At 43.1% G+C, this 17,186-nt stretch overlaps 1 protein-coding gene across 5 annotated transcripts in view; it reads left to right on the top strand.

The window, feature by feature from the left end:
* The window catches only part of CHD2 (chromodomain helicase DNA binding protein 2), a 111,912-nt gene that overhangs the window by 87,642 nt on the left and 7,084 nt on the right, over nucleotides 1–17,186 (top strand). For 4 of the 5 annotated variants that reach the window (XM_020872709.2, XM_020872699.2, XM_020872729.2 and 1 more), the window contains 4 exons: nucleotides 3,776–3,954; nucleotides 5,884–5,983; nucleotides 8,603–8,816; nucleotides 13,778–14,024. In XM_020872709.2, coding sequence (XP_020728368.2) covers nucleotides 3,776–3,954; nucleotides 5,884–5,983; nucleotides 8,603–8,816; nucleotides 13,778–14,024 — 740 coding nt within the window. Of the gene's footprint in view, nucleotides 1–3,775; nucleotides 3,955–5,883; nucleotides 5,984–8,602; nucleotides 8,817–13,777; nucleotides 14,025–17,186 lie in introns of those variants that run through there. The other variant, XM_020872743.2, reaches the window with a different exon arrangement.

The raw sequence follows: 17,186 nt of genomic DNA, 5'->3' as shown, positions 1-17,186 counted from the left end.
CCTCTCTTGAGGTCTCTTCGTCTCTCAGACTTCCACACATCACTGTTCACTTGATTTAAGTGTATGTTCATTTAGTTTTGAAGAAAAAGTGGTCTTCCAACTCTCAGAATATTCCTGCTCTGGGGCAGCAATGGATAGAATTTTGACCTCGTCCTGTAAGAGTCTTCTCTCTTTTTACCCTTTTTTGTATGTGTGTGTGTTCCCAAAAACATATATGCATGTGTGTATTTTTTTTTCCTCTTCACACTTATCTCATTTTTCTTAAATCTCTTTACTCTTCTTCCTGTGAGCTCTCTGAGGGAAAGTAATATGTCTTCTAAAATATGTGGAGATGATAGAAGTATCTCAGTAAGTGAGTAAATGAATAAATTAATTACCCAGCCAGCTCTCTGATCTGTTTCTTGCTTCTCTTAACCCAGTATTTATTGGAGAAAATCATTGACTAATGCTTCTGTGGTACCATATTATTTTAAACATGGCTTTTACACAACATTGTAAATCAGCTATTTGTTCTTGTTCAGTCGCTGAGTCGTCCCTGACTCTTTGCACCGCCTTGGATGGTAGCCCTCCAGGTTCCTCTGTCCATGGGATTTCCCCGGCAAGAGTGTTAGAGTGGTTGCCATCTCCTTCTCCAGGGGATCTTCCTGACCCAGAGAGCGAACCTGCGTTTCCTTCACTGGAAGGCAGACCCACGAAGGAAGCATCAATCAACTGCATCTGAATTTTTTTTAAAAAAAAGAGGGAAATGCATTTATATATACCAGCTCATTTACTCTTGTTTTTATATTATGATATCTTTTAAAAAACAGAAAAACCAGAAATATAATAGGCATTGATAGAGGTACCGTGGAGTTTTGTCAGGTCTGCGTTTTTAAGGCTCAGCCTGTAAAGTTAAAGCTCCGGGCCCTGCTTTGTCCCCTCCCCAGAAGCGCCCTCCTGTGTCGCCGTTCTCGTGTGTCCTAGTCCTCCCCTGTCACCGTCCTCCCGTGTCGCCGTCCTCCTGTGTCACTGTTTTCCTGTGTCGCTGTCCTTGTGTGTCCTAGTCCTCCTGTGTCGCCATCCTCCCGTGTCGCCGTCCTTGTGTGTCCTAGTCCTCCCCTGTCACCGTCCTCCCGTGTGACTTCAGAGTTTTACTGCCTTGTATCTTTAAAGACAGTAACAGTACACATAGTCGGCCAGGTATTCTTAGTGTGCTTTTTGTGTATTTTCTCCATGACAACCTGTGAGGTAGGTATCATCTCTGTTTTACCCATTAAAAAATAATGTGAGGAGAGTTAAGTAACTTGTCCTTTTTCACAGAGTTAAGATGCAGAGCTAAGATCTGACCCATGCAATTTGACCCAAGAGTGTGGGTTCTTCCCATTATACTGCATATCCTCCCAAGTGTCCATAAACAGCATGCACTGCTGCTTCCCATGACTGGAACCTACTGATAAATGCCACACTGTTTATCTTGTAACTTGCTTCAGCATACACACTTCTGATATTTATTCATGTTGATAATTGTGTCTCTGATTTCAGTGTTTCCTATTCTGTGATTTCCACAATTCATTCTTTATCCTATTGATGGACATTGGGGTTTTCCAAATGTTCACCACTACAAATAGGCTACAGTGAAATTGTAAATATATTGTCATACGTGTGTGTAATAGCTCCTCTAGTGTGTAGCTTGTGTAGAAAAGCCAGGTGTTTCTTTGGGTCTGCACATCTCCCACTTTATTAGATGTTGTAGAATTCATCTTCAAGGCAATTGTAAAGATTTGCTCCCTTTCTAATGATGAGTGTGGTTCCCAGTGTTGGAAACACTTGGTAATTTCTGACTTCTTAATTTTTGCCAATCTAAGAGGTATGAAAAAATTGGCTAGTGGTAGTGTTGAACATTTATTTTCATATTTATCAGGTATTCATGTTTCCAGTGAATTGACTGTTCATATCTTTTGTCTATTCCAAGTAACTTTTATATCCAGACTCTCCCCCCCCCCCAATACCTGAGCATTTGTATTTTTCAAAAAACGTCAAGATAATTCTGATATGCATCTGGATTTTTAAAAGTGATTACGGGTAGTCCTTACCTTTTCTATAGGAATCTTGTTCATGATACTAATCTTCTGTCTGTTACAGTCATTACAGATATCTTCCAGTTTATTTTGTGTCCTTTTTAAAACTTTAAATATAATACTGAAAAGAAGATTTTAGGTGTATGTCTATGGAGATTATCACGAAGTGATGGGAGTTTGTTGGATTTTCATTGTTATCCAGTCACATGGACATGTGCCTTACTAGTTCCTTATACTGGAAACTTAGTGGCTGATAACCATGCCCCTCAGGTCAGAGAAATTCTCCTGACTTACTCTGTGGTAATTTCATCCTCAGTTCTTGGTTTTGTGCTAGTTTTCAGACATTGGACTCTGGGAGTGATCCCTGATATTATCTTAAAATGTTTTTCACTTCTTTGTCAATCCTACATTTCTCGGAGATCTCCTCAGCTTTATTTCTGAGGAAAAATGTCATTATTTCTTTTGAGGCTTTCACTTCTCTTATCATATTTTATTTCCAAGATCTTTTCCCCCCATATATTTCTCCTAGATTTGTTTTCCATCATTCGTGTTAGATTGTTTCAATGGTTGTACCAAACCAAGCTCCTTGGTTGTCTTCTTATGTTTAAGAGTAAAGACTAAACTTCTGATTGGAACCTCTGAGATGTGGATGGCACTTAATCAGCTTTGAGAGTGTTGTTCGTAGGGTGATCTGGCTGGGATGCTTCCTTAGAAACTTCAGTGGGGTGGTTAGCATCTTTTGATTCTTGCTCTTGGTTAATCAAGTTTTAGGCACAAGAATCCTCCAGTTTTCCTGATGGAGGATTAAGACCTGGCTTTCTTCATTCTGGAATCTGAGAGGCAAAAGAACCCAAAAAAACCAAGCTGGTTGGTGGCTCATCTAATATGCATATATTATGCATGTATTCCATATAATGCTGTTTTCGGTGCAGTAGCCTTACCCCCCAACTATGCCTGTGTAGCCCAGTTAAAAGACTTTTATCCTCTCCAGAGAATAAACTTCCATATATGTTGTTGGGCAGAGTTAGAGATCTGGGTGTCTGTTCCTTTTAGGCAGTCTTAAAAAAAAAAATCCTTGTTTTCAGCCTTCACCCTTACCGCCATGATACTTAGCAAGCCTTTGGGGCAATAAGTTTGCAGCATAAATCGGGTTGGCTCTCAGCTCTCTGTTAAGCAGTTTTACTTGCTGTACTATTTTGCTGCTGTTGTTTTCTTGCATTTGCCTTGTCTTTGTGAGTTTATCTCTTCTGTAGTCAATTCCTTTCCTGTTGTGTTAGTGGCTGGAGACAGGGAGAAAAAGTTTCTTGTGTTCAGCCCACTCTCTTTATCTGGATGCCTTTCTCTCAGTTTCTTATAAACCCAAAGGACTTGTAAATATTTTACCCTACAGTTTTAGGTAGTTTGTGGTGCCAGGTTTTCAGGTTAGGTCTGTAACGCTGCTTCTCATTTGATTTTCGTCATGAATGCCCTTCTGGCAGGTGAGGAAGCAGAGCAGTGTTCTAGAGACCAAGTAAGGTGTGAATGTCACTGCTCTGAGCGGTGGAGCTGAGACTGGAACCTCAAGTTTCTCCAGCTCTAACATTTCTCCTTGCTGCCCTGCCTTTCTTCCCCTGCTTCTCTATGAGTGATCACTGGCCTGAGGGGCTGTGTGCTCTCTGGGAATTCAGGGCACAGTAAGCGCGGGATGCGGCTGGCTCAACGTCTGTGCTCTGTTGCAGTGTAAGGAGAGGATGCGGCCTGTGAAGAAGGCGCTGAAGCAGCTGGACAAGCCTGACAAGGGGCTCAGCGTCCAGGAGCAGCTGGAGCACACCCGCAACTGCCTGCTGAAGATCGGGGACCGGATCGCTGAGTGCCTTAAGGCCTACTCAGACCAGGAGCACGTCAAGCTGTGGAGGAGGTAACCCGCCGCGGCTCGCATGCCTGTCGGATCGCCTGTTCTGGCTTGATGACAGAGTGTGTGTTAGGATTCTATTTTTGTTTTATGCAACATGACACAGCCACCTAATGAAAAAACTTTTTCTCAGCAAAAGCCGATGATTGGCAGCATACCTGCAGGCTTCAGTTTTCTTTCCTGAAATAGCCTATTCCTCTGAGACCAGTCTTGACTGGGTAGGATGATATTATTACTTTATGAGAAAAATACTGTGATACTGGATTTGCTGGCCTGTCCTCAGAATAAAGACTCTGAGCCTGGAAGGGATAGAAATCATCTATGATTTCACTACTCTACCCATCTCAGGTTAATAGTCAGAGATAGTCCAATTAGTTGGTTAGTTCTCTATCAACTAATAAGAGGAGGCAAAGGTTCAAACCACCAGAGCTGTGAGTTTTCTTCTCTTTAATAGTTGAAGAGCTGTAGTAGTAATTTGGATTAATGCAGTTAATCCAGAACTTCAGTTTGTAAGACATCGTGACTTACATAGATTCATTTATAATTCATTTCTGTGTTTATAAAAACGTGCCTGGAATTTCTCGAAGACAATTGTAACATTAAGTCTTTCTATACTCCACAGTTACACAGTTAATTATCTTTGTGTAATAACCTAATATCAGTGGATGGATTTTTGACTGAAAAGGAGATTTAAGAAAACCTCTGTCATGATGCTATTCATAGCATGCTTCAGAGCCATGAAAAAAGAATATTTAAGTTTTGAAATGTGACTTGACTATCCTCTTAGACTGTTCCCAACTTCTGGATCCCTGTATCTAGCCATCTGGCTCTCGTTTTACCCAGCTTAATCCCTATTGGAAGATAATAAAAGGTCATCATCCTAGCATATAGATCCATGAAGCTAGGCTGGATACTGTGCACTGAGGCCAGTCTGTGTTTAGATGCGCTGGGTACTGTGGTCCTGGCCTGCTGTGATTCATAAGTAATTCCTTGCCCACTCATGAGAAACTGTCCCTCATGAAGTGGTGCTTGGAAGATCGAGTCTAGTAGGAATTCCAGGAAGGCAGAAACCCGTGCAGAGGAGTGGTCAGGGAGGGAAGTCGTGCGGGGGCAGGCAGGTAGACCGGGCCGGCGCGGGAGGGCGGAGTGGGCCTGCTTAGATGGAAGAGTTCTCGGGCTGCAGCGAAGCCGTGAAGGTGGCTCTTAGGGTTTAAAGCAGGTTGTTAAGATGGCAAAAGTGCTACTACAGAAGGCTTAAGGGAGAAGGGTAAATGACTTTCCGTAGGAGGCAGCAGGTTTACTGGTTAGGTGCTGGACAGTGTTCTCTGAGCAGCACTGCGTGACGTGGTGTGACTGCTCTCCAGGAACCGTTCGAGGACGCGCACCTCTCCTTCCAGCACACGAGGGTACCTATGCCTCTGTGTTCTCCACACCTGCTTCGCCAGTCATTCCCCTGTTAGTCAGGCCACGCACAGTGGAGTCAGAGGGAGCAGTTGCTTGGAGTTTTGAAGGCAGAGATGACAGGCTGTGGTGGTGACAAGTGGGAGGAAGGAAGGGGCAGCAGTGCAGAGACGTCCAACTGTACCTGGGTCCCTGCGGAGGTGGTGATCATGACAGACTGCCTGAGGGTCCAGGGAGAACAGAGGTGGGGCCAGATAGTAGGTCTGAAGTCACAGGTGAAATAAATTAGAGGGGTTTTAGTTGTGAGACAGAACCCTTTTCTCTAGACCCCTAGGTCAAATTCTGTTGACATTAGTTAGCATCTGAATGTATATTTGTTATTGATGCCAAGACCTGAAAGATTATATCTCTGTTTTCTGTACTTGGAAAGTATTCCAAGTATAGAAAAATTCATTAACTTGCCATCCATAAAGAGAACAGTTATTTTTAAAATTCTATAACTTACCAGAAAAAATGTATTTTTCTTTTTTTTAGGAACCTGTGGATTTTTGTTTCCAAGTTTACAGAATTTGATGCTCGAAAATTGCATAAGTTATACAAGATGGCTCATAAGAAAAGATCTCAAGAAGAAGAGGTAAAAATACAAATTTAAGCCTAATTCATACAAACAGATAAAAACCAGTTCTGCCAAAAAAATTCCCTCATTACTGTTTTTGCCTAGGAGACAATTGTAAACTCATAGGTTGCCGTCTGGAAAGGGCCCAGGGTTCCCTGATCTTACATTACAGGTGGAGGCCTGGGCCGGAAGTGGGGGGTGTGGCTGGCTTCTTGCCTGGCGGGTTCTTCCACCGTTTAGCCGTGCAGTTTGTCCGCATACTCCACAAGTAAGTCAGACTTGACTCAGTCAGACATACTGCACTTAGTCAGACTGTTGGCTAAGACCTGATGTGTGATAGCGCCAGTGTACAGGAGCCAGACAGGGCTGACATTCTGACAGGGGCCTGCTCCTCTGTGTCCTTCTGACCTGGAAGCGTTTATTCACCAGGCCCTTCCTTCCCTATGCACATGTCTTATGGTGGCTTATCAGCGTGGCTCCTGAAAGATCACATCATGGGCAGCGCCTGCTCTTTCTGTTCTCTCTGGGCTGTGTGTCCTTGGCGTCCTTCCAGCTTTTGTGCACAGGGTCCCGACCGCTTGAGTGAAGGAACAGACACTAAAAGGTGCCCAGAAGATGCCGCCCTGTCTTTGGTAGCAGGGGATGGCCACGAAGAGGTGTGTCCATTTGCACATCTGCTGACTTGCCCTTTGGGCCCTCCCCCCAGTTAGCCACCTAGGGCCAGGCTAGGAACACTCGACACCTCCTTCACCACCCTGTCCGCTCTGCGGAGGCCTGCAAGCTGAAGGGCGCTCATCCTCTCGCGGATCGTCAGCACCTGGAGTGGTGCCAGGCGCAGGGCAGGTGCTCAGAAGTGTCTCCTGTTACACGAGCCTGCCCTGCGCCAGCACTGCTGTGAGCGGTGGGTCAGCACCCTCAGGTGGTTTATAGTTTAATTTCATGTGGAAAAACATGTTAGAACAGTAAGATACAGAAATACTCTAGTAACATTTTTGCTGAATGTTAGCATGGACTTTATGCATTATGAAAAGTCTTTGAAAGAATAGTCAGGAAAAGCCCCAGTAGGGAATGAAATAGTTGGGCAAGGCACTTTCGGAAAGAGGGGAAGTTAGGATAAGTGTAAGTTGGACATATGATGTAAAGGCTAAAGGGCTTCATTAGTCAGGTTATCAGAAGTTAGATTAAGGTGAAAAATGAAACTAGTGGTCCTACTAGTTGGGGTTATTGTATACATTCACAGCCTTTCTGGAGGATAATTCAGTAAGATTTACCAAAAGACTAAAACATGCAGTTCTAAGAATTTAGTTGAAAGAGATAATTAAGGATTTAAATATGTTTATGTGGAAATGACTTCATATATCCATATCAGGGAGTATTCAGCCATAAATATAATAGTAATATTCAGTAAGTATTCACATACGATTTTCACAGGATGTTAACTGAAAAAAGAATGTCAAGTAATACTTTTGTTTAAAAAATACACACACACATGTGCACGCACACACAAGATAGTAGTTCCTCCTATGTAGTCTTGCTTTCCACAGTTTCAGTTACCTGCAGTCTGTCATGGTCTTAAAATATTAAATAGAAAATTCCAGAGATAAACAATCCGTAAGTTGTAATTTGCTCACGGATTTGAGTGGCGTGATGAAGTCCTTGGCCGTGCTGCTCTGTCCTGCCTGGGGCGTGACCCACCCCTTTGTCCAGCATGTCCACACCGTATTCACTGCCTGTGTGTTAGTTAAGTGGTAGCCCTCTTGGCCGTCAGATCGACTGTTACGGTATTGCTGCCATCAGATCGACTGTTATGGTATTGCAGTGCTGTGTCCAGGTAATCCTCATTTTATTTAATGATAGCCACAAAGCCTAAGTGTAGTGATACCGGCCATTTGGATGTTCTCTTACTGTGCCTAACTTAAAGTACCCTAGGCATATATATGCATTTTAGAAAACATAGAACACAAAGATTCAGTACTATCTTCAGTATCAGGCTTCCACTGAGGGCCTTGGATTTTCTCACCCATGGATTGGGGGGACTACTGTATATATATTTATAAACACATACATGGATCAGATTATTAACAGTAATTCCCTCAGTGGTGAGATTTTAGGTCACCTCACATTTCTTATTTTTTCCTTACTATATTTTCTGATGTTTTTATTTTGAATAGTTCATTTGTGTGGTAGAGCGTGATGTTACTTAGATTTATATGTTCAGTGTGATGACTCTGGCATGGGAAGCAGTTCCCACTGGACCAGTCGGGGTTGGTGGTTCTGGTTTCACGCGGCCCGAGAGCAGCCTCCAGGAGAGCTGCAAGCCTGGCACCTGCTCCTCACCCCAGGCAGCGACAGCCAGCAGCCCGGCCTGTGCTCTGAGAGCTGTAGGTTGTGGAGACTGTCCTCCTTACAGTGCGTGGCCTAGTAGGTGCAGCAGCAGATGGGCTCTGTAAGGGTTTTCATGCCCTGGAGCTCAGTGGAGTACGAGCATTTTTTCTTAAGAAGGTATTAAACAGCAGGGAAGCCGAGAGGGACTTGTCAAAAATCAAGAGGGAAATGTTTAAAGGTGATGGTTTTTATACTGTTCTTGGGAATTGCGCCTGGGATCCTGAGGGTCTTTGGTTTCCTTTTACTCTCCAGGAGCAGAAGAAGAAAGAGGATGTGATTGGGGGTAAGAAACCATTTCGACCAGAGGCCTCGGGTTCCAGCCGTGACTCCCTGATGTCTCAGCCCCACACCCCGCACAACCTTCACCCGCAGAAGCCTCATTTGCCTGCCTCTCACGGCCCACAGATGCACGGACACCCAAGAGACAACTACAGTCACCCCAACAAGAGACACTTTAGTACTGCAGGTGAGGCATTACATGAGGCTTAAGAAGAGGTGACAAAAGAATTGTTTGCTTTTCCAAAGACAGTAGCCTGACCTTTGTGCTTTATTCTTTTCTGCCACTTTATTGTCCTCTTTTTTTCCTCAGTGAAATAATACATGAAATAAAGATCCAAAAGACTTGATTCAACTTGAGGGAGAACATAACTCACTCAAGTAAACAAAAGACAAATGAGAGACTGAGGGAAACTGTTTACATTGTATGAGAGTTAAATGGTTAAAACTGCTAATATTGAAAAACCTCTTATGAATTGATGACCAAATATAAAAATGGACAAAGGTTAGGAATGGAAAATTCATTTGGAAGAGGAGATTCAAATGGCCAGTAGGACAAGATGAACAGTTTCACTACTAGGGAAATGTATATTAAAGTAACAATAAGTTAACCATTTTTTTTAATCCATTCAGATCAGCAAAAATTACAGGGTTAAATTCACACAAATTCCTAAGGGTGTGACTTGCTACTCCAGAAAACAGTCTGGAGTATCTAAATACAAAGGCCCATTTTCTGGGAGTCTGTCCTGTAGGAATGCAAACATGTATGTGTATTATGAGGGTGCTGTTGTAGCCTTATAATGATAAAAAGCTGGAAATAAATTGACCTCCCACTAATAGAAAGATGGCTAGATGAATAATAGGGCATTTATACTCTGTATTATTAGCAGTTGTTAAAAACAATGAGTTGCTTTATAGATAAAAGTCAAAATTGGAAGGAAAAAAAGCAGCAGCGAAAACCACAGAATCTCTGTGGCATGTGTGTTTAACTTTATAAGGTGAAAGTCACATAACGTAAAGAAATGTAACCATTTTAAATGAACAGTTTAGTGACATTTAGAACATTCACAATGTTGTTGTGTAACAGCCACCTCTTATCAGGTGCCAGAGCATTTTGATCATCTCACAGAGGGAAAACTCTCTTCATTTTGCCCTCTCCCCAGCTCATGACTACCACAGTCTCTGTGAATTTGCTTATTCTGGATTCTTTGTGTTAATGGCATCACACAGACTCACAGAGTATGTGTTGGACCTTCCACTGGGCATCTGGTTTTCAAGGTCTGTCCCTATAGCATGCATCGGTACTTCATTCCTTTTTGTGACTGAATAATACACCACTGTACGGTTAGACTACAATTTGTCCTTTCATTAGTTGATGGGCATTTGGGTTTCTGCTTTTTGGCTGTTGTGAATTGTACTGCTGTGCACATTTGTATGCAATTATTTGAGTGTCTGTTTTCACTTCTTTTAGGTGTTTAGCTAGGAATGTGGAATTGCTTGGTCATGTGATAATTCTTTGTTTAACTCTTTGAGGAACCACCAAGCTTTTTTCCATCATAAATATTTGAATAATGTATTTGCAGAAGCATAGAGAAAGATGTGAAAGCATACACAAATAGCAATTACCTTGGACCTGATGGCCCAGACAGTAAAGAATCTGCCTGCAATGCAGGAGACCCAGGTTTGATCCCTGGGTCAGAAAGATCCCCTGGAGAAGGAAATAGCAACCCACTCCAGTATTCTTACCTGGTGAATCCCATGGACAGAGGAGCCTGGTGTGCTAGAGTCCTTTGGGTCCCAAAGAGTCGGACACGACTGAGCGATTAACACTTCTTTTTCTTTGTTCTTTTTTCTTCGAGGCTGGTAAAATGTGGGAGGATTGGAGGAAATTAATTTCTCCATTATCTGTTACTTCACTGGTTACAATGAGCATGAATTACTTTTAAAGATAAAAATACTAAGAAAGAAAAAAGCATATAGAACAAAATCTTAATATAGTATATGTCAGGGGCCCCCAATCTCCAGGATCTAATGCCTGATGATCTGAGGTAGAGCTGATGTAATAATAGAAATTAAATGTACAATAAGTATGATGCGCTTCAGTCATCCCAAAACCAAACCTTCTCCCCAGTCCATGGAAAAATTGTCTTCCACAAAACCAGTCCCTGGTGCCAAAAAGATTGGGAACCACTGTTATATATGGAAGCATAGTATTACATTTTACAGAGAGTCAAATGTTCCATAATAATCAAAATGAAGTAAACTTTAATTTCATTGTAGTTTCTTTTTAAACTTCAGTGTTAGGATTTGCATTTGACTTTTTTTCTTTAAAGTACATTCTCATCTTCGAGTAAAGCTCTCAAGCCTTTAGAAAAATCGGTGTTCTTCACCTTTTCTTTGTATTTGAAACACATTAACTGTAGATATTTAAAAATTTTTGACCGCTGACTCTAATATCTGAATTATTGTGAGCCATTTTGTATGTTTTCTTTTCCCCCTTGGTTTTCAGTCATACAGCCCTGTCTTTTAGCGTGCCTAGTTATTTTTGATTACATGGCAGGCACTGTGTGTTAAAAATTGTACAAGCTCCAGATGAAGTCTCTCTGCCCCAGAGAGGATTTACTCTTCGCTCCTCAGTCACACAAAGCGGGCGGCGAGTGCCCTGGTCCCCCTCTGCCCCCTGCTCCTGGGGCTTGGCCCTCCAGGGAGCTCAGCAGGGGGCCTGCTGCACCCAGCGGCCCTCCCTGCGGGAAGGTCTTAAACTGGATCCTGGTTTGCCCGCCACTGAGACACCACCCTCAGCTGCTCTGCCTGTCAGAAGGTCTCCAGCTTCGCCTTTTAGCCTTGTGCTCCCTGCAGGTTCAGCAAATGTTGTAAGGGAAAACTGGCTGTGTGTTTGGAGTCCTTCAAGTCTCCAGTGTCCCTTTAGCTTAGGAAGACCCCCAAGGGCTCTGCTGGTGGCTCTGTTTCTCCAGCAGGGGTTCTCTGCTGGGAAAAGCCCGGGTATTCAGCTTCTTGCCCAGGCTCAGAGTCACAGATCTCCCCGGTGAACTGCAGTGACTTCCGCAGAAGTCGACTCTTGCTACCTCTTTGGTTTTTTGCTCTTTGGAATCTTATCCCTTCTAGTCTGTGTTGCTTGGGCTGCTCTCTGATGTCTTTAAGTAGATTACTTTCCGTTTATCTGGCATTTTCTAATTGTTTTTGGCAGGGTGTAATTCTGTAGAAGTTCCATATCTATTAATCCTAAAAATCTTAGGTCGATTAATTGATCTCCATTTTATTGGTGGGGTAAGGAATGACTATACAATAACATGGTTGGAAAATATTTCCATGTTCTTAGATTCAGTCGTATCAGTTTTACCGGATTTTTTTCCTCTCGGGATTAGACTGTGAGGTCACTGATTTTATATTCTGATCCTTAGAGAGAACTTTTCTTATTAAACTAACTCATAGTCTTTAAAATTTTGGATTTCTCACCCCCTGTCCTTAATAGTCAGTACTTCCCAACCAGTGACCCTACCCCATGGAGGATTCAAGAAGGAAGAAAAGCACTGTTGACTTTCTCTGGAAATAAATGACTTGGCTTGAGTTTTAAGCACCTCTACTGTACCACATACCTTGACACCCTTTTGAAACTTTACCTTCTATTTCGTTTGAAGCCATCTTCAAATGATCCTTTCATGTTGTGAAGGTGTGTCTTTTTGTTGTTCGTTGGTTCTTTGGTTGAATAGTCAAAAGTATTTTACTTCTTGGTCCCCTGGTGCTCCACCCTGTGTCAGCAATGAATTTAAGCCACTGGTTGACTGTGTATTATTTTGATGGTCTAAATTTCTAAGCCTAACGGGTTCCTTGATGGAATTATTCTTTGGCTTTGTAGAAGAAGGCTAGAAGGCCAATAGAATGAGTAGAGAGAGGTTTAGTCGGTGGCACATGCTTGATCTTAACAAATCGTACCTGGAAGATGGATGTCCCGTGAGGCCAGAGAGTTCCTGCTGGTTAAGCCTCTGTGTTAGTTTCCCGAGATTGTTGTAACACAGTACTGCAAACTAGGTGGTTTAAAAGAACAGAAATGTGTTCTGTCAGGTTTGGAGGCAGAACTCTGAGATCACGGTGTCAGCAGGGTTGGTTCCTTGTGCAAGGTCTGAGGGAGAACCTGTTCGGCACACGCTCCTGGCTGACAGCCTGCCAGCAAGCCATGGTGGTGTGGCTTTGGCTGCGTGGCTCCAGTCTCTGTCTTCCTCTCTCCGTGGCCTTCCTCTCTGTGTCTCTTTGTCCCCAACTGGATTTAGGACCCATGCGAATGAGTCCAAGGTGATCTCAAGTCAGGATCCGTCATTATAACTTCAGAGACCCTGTTTTCAACTGAAGTGACACTGAGAGGCTCCAAGTGGGTCTACGTTTTGGGGACCACATTTCAACACAGTTGAGCCTCCTTTCCTGGACTTCTGTGTTTTCACTGCCTTTTATGATTCATAAGTGTGATTCTTCACCTCAGGAAAAAAAGGGAGGCTTACAGAATCTAAAACTAAACTGCAGTTTGGCTCCCATTCTTGAGAGTTACAGAATCCAGAGTTAGAGGAGTCACTTTTTACAGGAGGAGTGCGAGGAAGTGGTGTGGGCTGAGGAAGAAGGGTGGCATCAGTATGTATGGTCTAGCAAGGTGTCCCGGGACGAGGCATAGCCGGTGGTGCCAGCAGGTAAATAAACTTTAGAGGGATAAACAGAGGATGTTACCTGTGGCTGTGAAACTCAGCAGTGCCTTTTCCCAAATAATTGCCTGGTGTTGGATTTTTGTTGTTGTTGGGTTTTGTTTGTTTGCTTTTGTGAAATCTCATTTTAAGAGTCTGCCCTGGATTGGAAGGCAAGCAGATAGAAAATGAAAAGCAGTAAAAGAAAAAAAAAGAAAGGAAAAACAAAAAGCAGTAGTTTTTAAGATTGCAGAAGGAGAAAGGTAGTAAGGTTTCTTTTGCATTGAACATTTTGGGAAAGAATGTTTGGACTCATTACCTGTTTGATAGCCAGCAGCACAAAGCCAAGGAGGAGGAAGCGGAATGTCTGTCTGCAGCATGCGTCAGCCCTTTCCAGTTTAAACTTTAGTGAAAGTGAAACGCAGCTGTTTCTTGCAGTCACGAGATGATGATTTTCTTGCAGACCGAGGCGACTGGCAGAGGGAGAGGAAGTTCAACTATGGCGGTGGCAATAACAACCCGCCCTGGGGGAGTGACCGGCACCACCAGTACGAGCAGCACTGGTACAAGGACCACCACTACGGGGACCGGCGGCACATGGACGCCCACCGCTCGGGGAGCTACCGCCCCAACAGCCTGTCGAGGAAGAGGCCGTACGACCAGTACAGCAGCGACCGAGACCACCGGGGCCACAGGGACTACTACGACCGGTGTGTGGGCCTCAGGCGCCGGCCCAAGCTCTGCGGGCTTCAGGGTCGGGAGCGACACGCAGCACAGACGTAACGCGCGTCCTCACGTGTGCCAGCGTGGTCCCAAGTCTGGCCCCCTGTTTCTGCCATCACGGCATCTTCGGCTGCTGATGCTGAGTGCCGAGGGATGCATGGATGGAAGAAGGGATTTTTGAGTTTTTTCCTGAGGGCTGAGGAAGAGGGGAGGCTTGATTTGGGCCGTAAAGAGTCAGTTAAGCGGAGAGAGATAGAATAGACATCCCAGGGCCAGGGCAAGGATGGCCCCCTAGGATGGGGTGCCCACCCCGAAGATGACAGGTTGGGTGGTGGAGGGGCCTCAAATGCCAAGTTACAGGTTTTAAGTTTCATTCTCGGGGGCCAGGGAGCCATCTGTCGTTTCATCATCACACTTGTGTAGGGAGTTTGCTGCCTTCCCCTGCGAAAATCCAGAGAATGGGTAGCCGTAAAATGCTAGAGTCAGCAGTCGGAATGGTGAAGCTCTGTGCTAGGCTCTTGGCCACACCAGGTGGGACGCAGCCTGTGGTGTGCCAGGAGCTGCAGTTCAAGGGTCGGAGCTTTTCCAAGTTGTCCCTTCTCTGCAGCCATGTGATGACGTGTTAGGATGGGCCAGCTTCTGTGACAGTAGTTGTGAGTTAGGAAGGGCTAGAGAGGTTTTGCTGCTGCTGAGTCACTTCAGTCGTGTCCGACTCTCTGCGACCCCATAGACAGAAGCCCACCAGGCCCCCCCGTCCCTGGGATTCTCCAGGCAAGAACACTGGAGTGGGTTGCCATTTCCTTCTCCAGTGCATGAAAGTGAAGAGTGAAAGGGAAGTTGCTCAGTCGTGTCTGACTCTTAGCGACTCCATGGACTGCTGCCCCCCAGGCTCCTCCATCCATGGGATCTTCCAGGCAAGAGTATTGGAGTGGGGTGCCGTTGCCTTCTCTGAAAGAGGTTTTATCTGTCTTTAATTTCAGGACTTAGCTATGTTTTAACTTCCTAGGAGCTTTGGTTCCCCCTAGGCTAAAGACAGGCTCTGGCTGCACCTTGAATTTAACATAGGTAACTTTCGTATGAACATCTCCATGTCCTGTCTTCTTTTTGGAAGAGCTGGTGACACCAGGCTGCTTTCAGGATAGCAGCTGTGGCCAAGCAGCAGCTGCTCTGTTAGGGGGTCTCCACCCCTCACCCTCCACTCTTCCGTATCATCTTGTCTGGCTCCACTGGGCATTTGCCCTGCATTGTTTGTGTAGCTCTGTATTTCCATGTTGCATCATTTTTCTTCTGTCTGAAGGACTTTTGTTTTAGTGTGGGTCTGCTGGTGATAAATTCTTTTTTTTTTCCCCATTTATTTTTATTAGTTGGAGGCTAATTACTTTACAATATTGTAGTGGTTTTTGTCATACATTGACATGAATCAGCCATGGATTTACATGTGTTCCCCATCCCGGTCCCCCCTCCCACCTCCCTCTCTACCTGCTCCCTCTGGGTCTTCCCAGTGCACCAGGCCCGAGCACTTGTCTCATGCATCCAACCTGGGCTGGTGATCTGTTTCACCCTAGATAATATACATGTTTCGATGCTGTTCTCTCAAAACATCCCACCCTCGCCTTCTCCCAGAGTCCACAAGTCTGTTCTGTACATCTGTGTCTCTTTTTCTGTTTTGCATATAGGGTTATCGTTACCATTTGCGTTTGTATGTTTGAAAAAGTTTTTATTTTGTTTTCACTTATCAGAAATATTTTCTGTTGGGTATAAATTTATAGATTGACAGGTATAAGTTTGTACATTGACACTTTATTTCAGTACTTTAATGATGTTTATCTACTTTCTACTTGTATCATTTCTGATGAAAAATCTGTCATCTTTATTCCTCTTTGCATAATGTGTCTTTTTCTTCACCACTGGTTTTTAGCAATTTGATTATAATGTGCCATGTTGTATTTTTCCTGATGTTTCTTATACTTGGGAATTCTTGGAGCTGCACATTTATCATTTTATCAAATTTGGAATTTTTTTTTTACAGTTATTTCTTTGAATACTTTATTCTGTTCCTTCACTCTCTTGTGAAGATTCCAGTTACACATTTGTCTCAGTTCACTGGTGCTGTGTTTTCTTTAATTATGTTTTCTCTGTTTCATTTGGATAGTTTCTCTTCCTTTGTCTTTTTTAATCATGTCTGTCTTTGACGTTTTGAAATCTGGTATACAATTTAAAAATGCTTTTCTATCCTTGTCTGCTAATTTTATCATTTGGGTCAGTTTCAATTGATTGATTTATTGCCTCACTATAGGTCTTATTTTCCTGGTTCTGTTCTTTTTCATATTCTTTTCCATTTTGGTTTATTATAGGATATTGAATATAGTTCCTTGCGCTATCCAGTAGGACCTTGTTTTATATCTATTTTGTGTATAGTAGTTTGTATCTACTAATCCTAAACTCCTGATTTATCAACCCCCACACCCTTTCCCCTCTGGTAACTGTAAGTTTTTCTGTATCTGAGTCTCTGTTTTATAAATAATTTCCTTTGAATCATTTTTTAAAATTCTACATGTAAATGAAGTGATATCATATGATATCTTTCTCTTTCTGACTTAACTTCACTTAGTATATTATCTAGGTTTATCCATATTGCAGCCAATGACATTATTTATTTTTTTATAATTGAAAGTAATATTCCATTGTATATGTGCACCACATCTTTTTTATTCATTTATATGTCCATGAACATTTGTTTCCATGTCTTGACTATTATAAATAGTGCTGCTGTAAACATAGGGATGTGTATATCTTTTCAAATTAGAATTTTGTTCAGATATATGCCCAGGAGTGGGATTGCTGGATCATATGGCAACTCTTATTTTCAGCTTTTTAAGGAACCTCCGTACTTTTTTCCATAGTGGCTGTATCTATTTATATTCCCACTAATAATGTAAAAAGGGTTCCCTTTCTCCACACCCTCTCCAACAATTTGTTATTTGTAGACTTTCTAATGGCAGCCATTCTGACCAGTGTAAGGTGATACATTGTAGTTCTGATTTGTGTTTCTCTAATAATTAGCAGTGTTAAGTATCTTTTCATCTCTGTGTCTTCTTTGAAGAAATATCTATTCAGGTCTACCCATTTTTTAAGTTTTTTTTTTTTTT

Source organism: Odocoileus virginianus, chromosome 16 (assembly GCF_023699985.2).
Source record: "Odocoileus virginianus isolate 20LAN1187 ecotype Illinois chromosome 16, Ovbor_1.2, whole genome shotgun sequence".
Classification (NCBI taxonomy): domain Eukaryota; kingdom Metazoa; phylum Chordata; class Mammalia; order Artiodactyla; family Cervidae; genus Odocoileus; species Odocoileus virginianus.
This window is presented reverse-complemented; position numbering and strand designations above follow the sequence as displayed.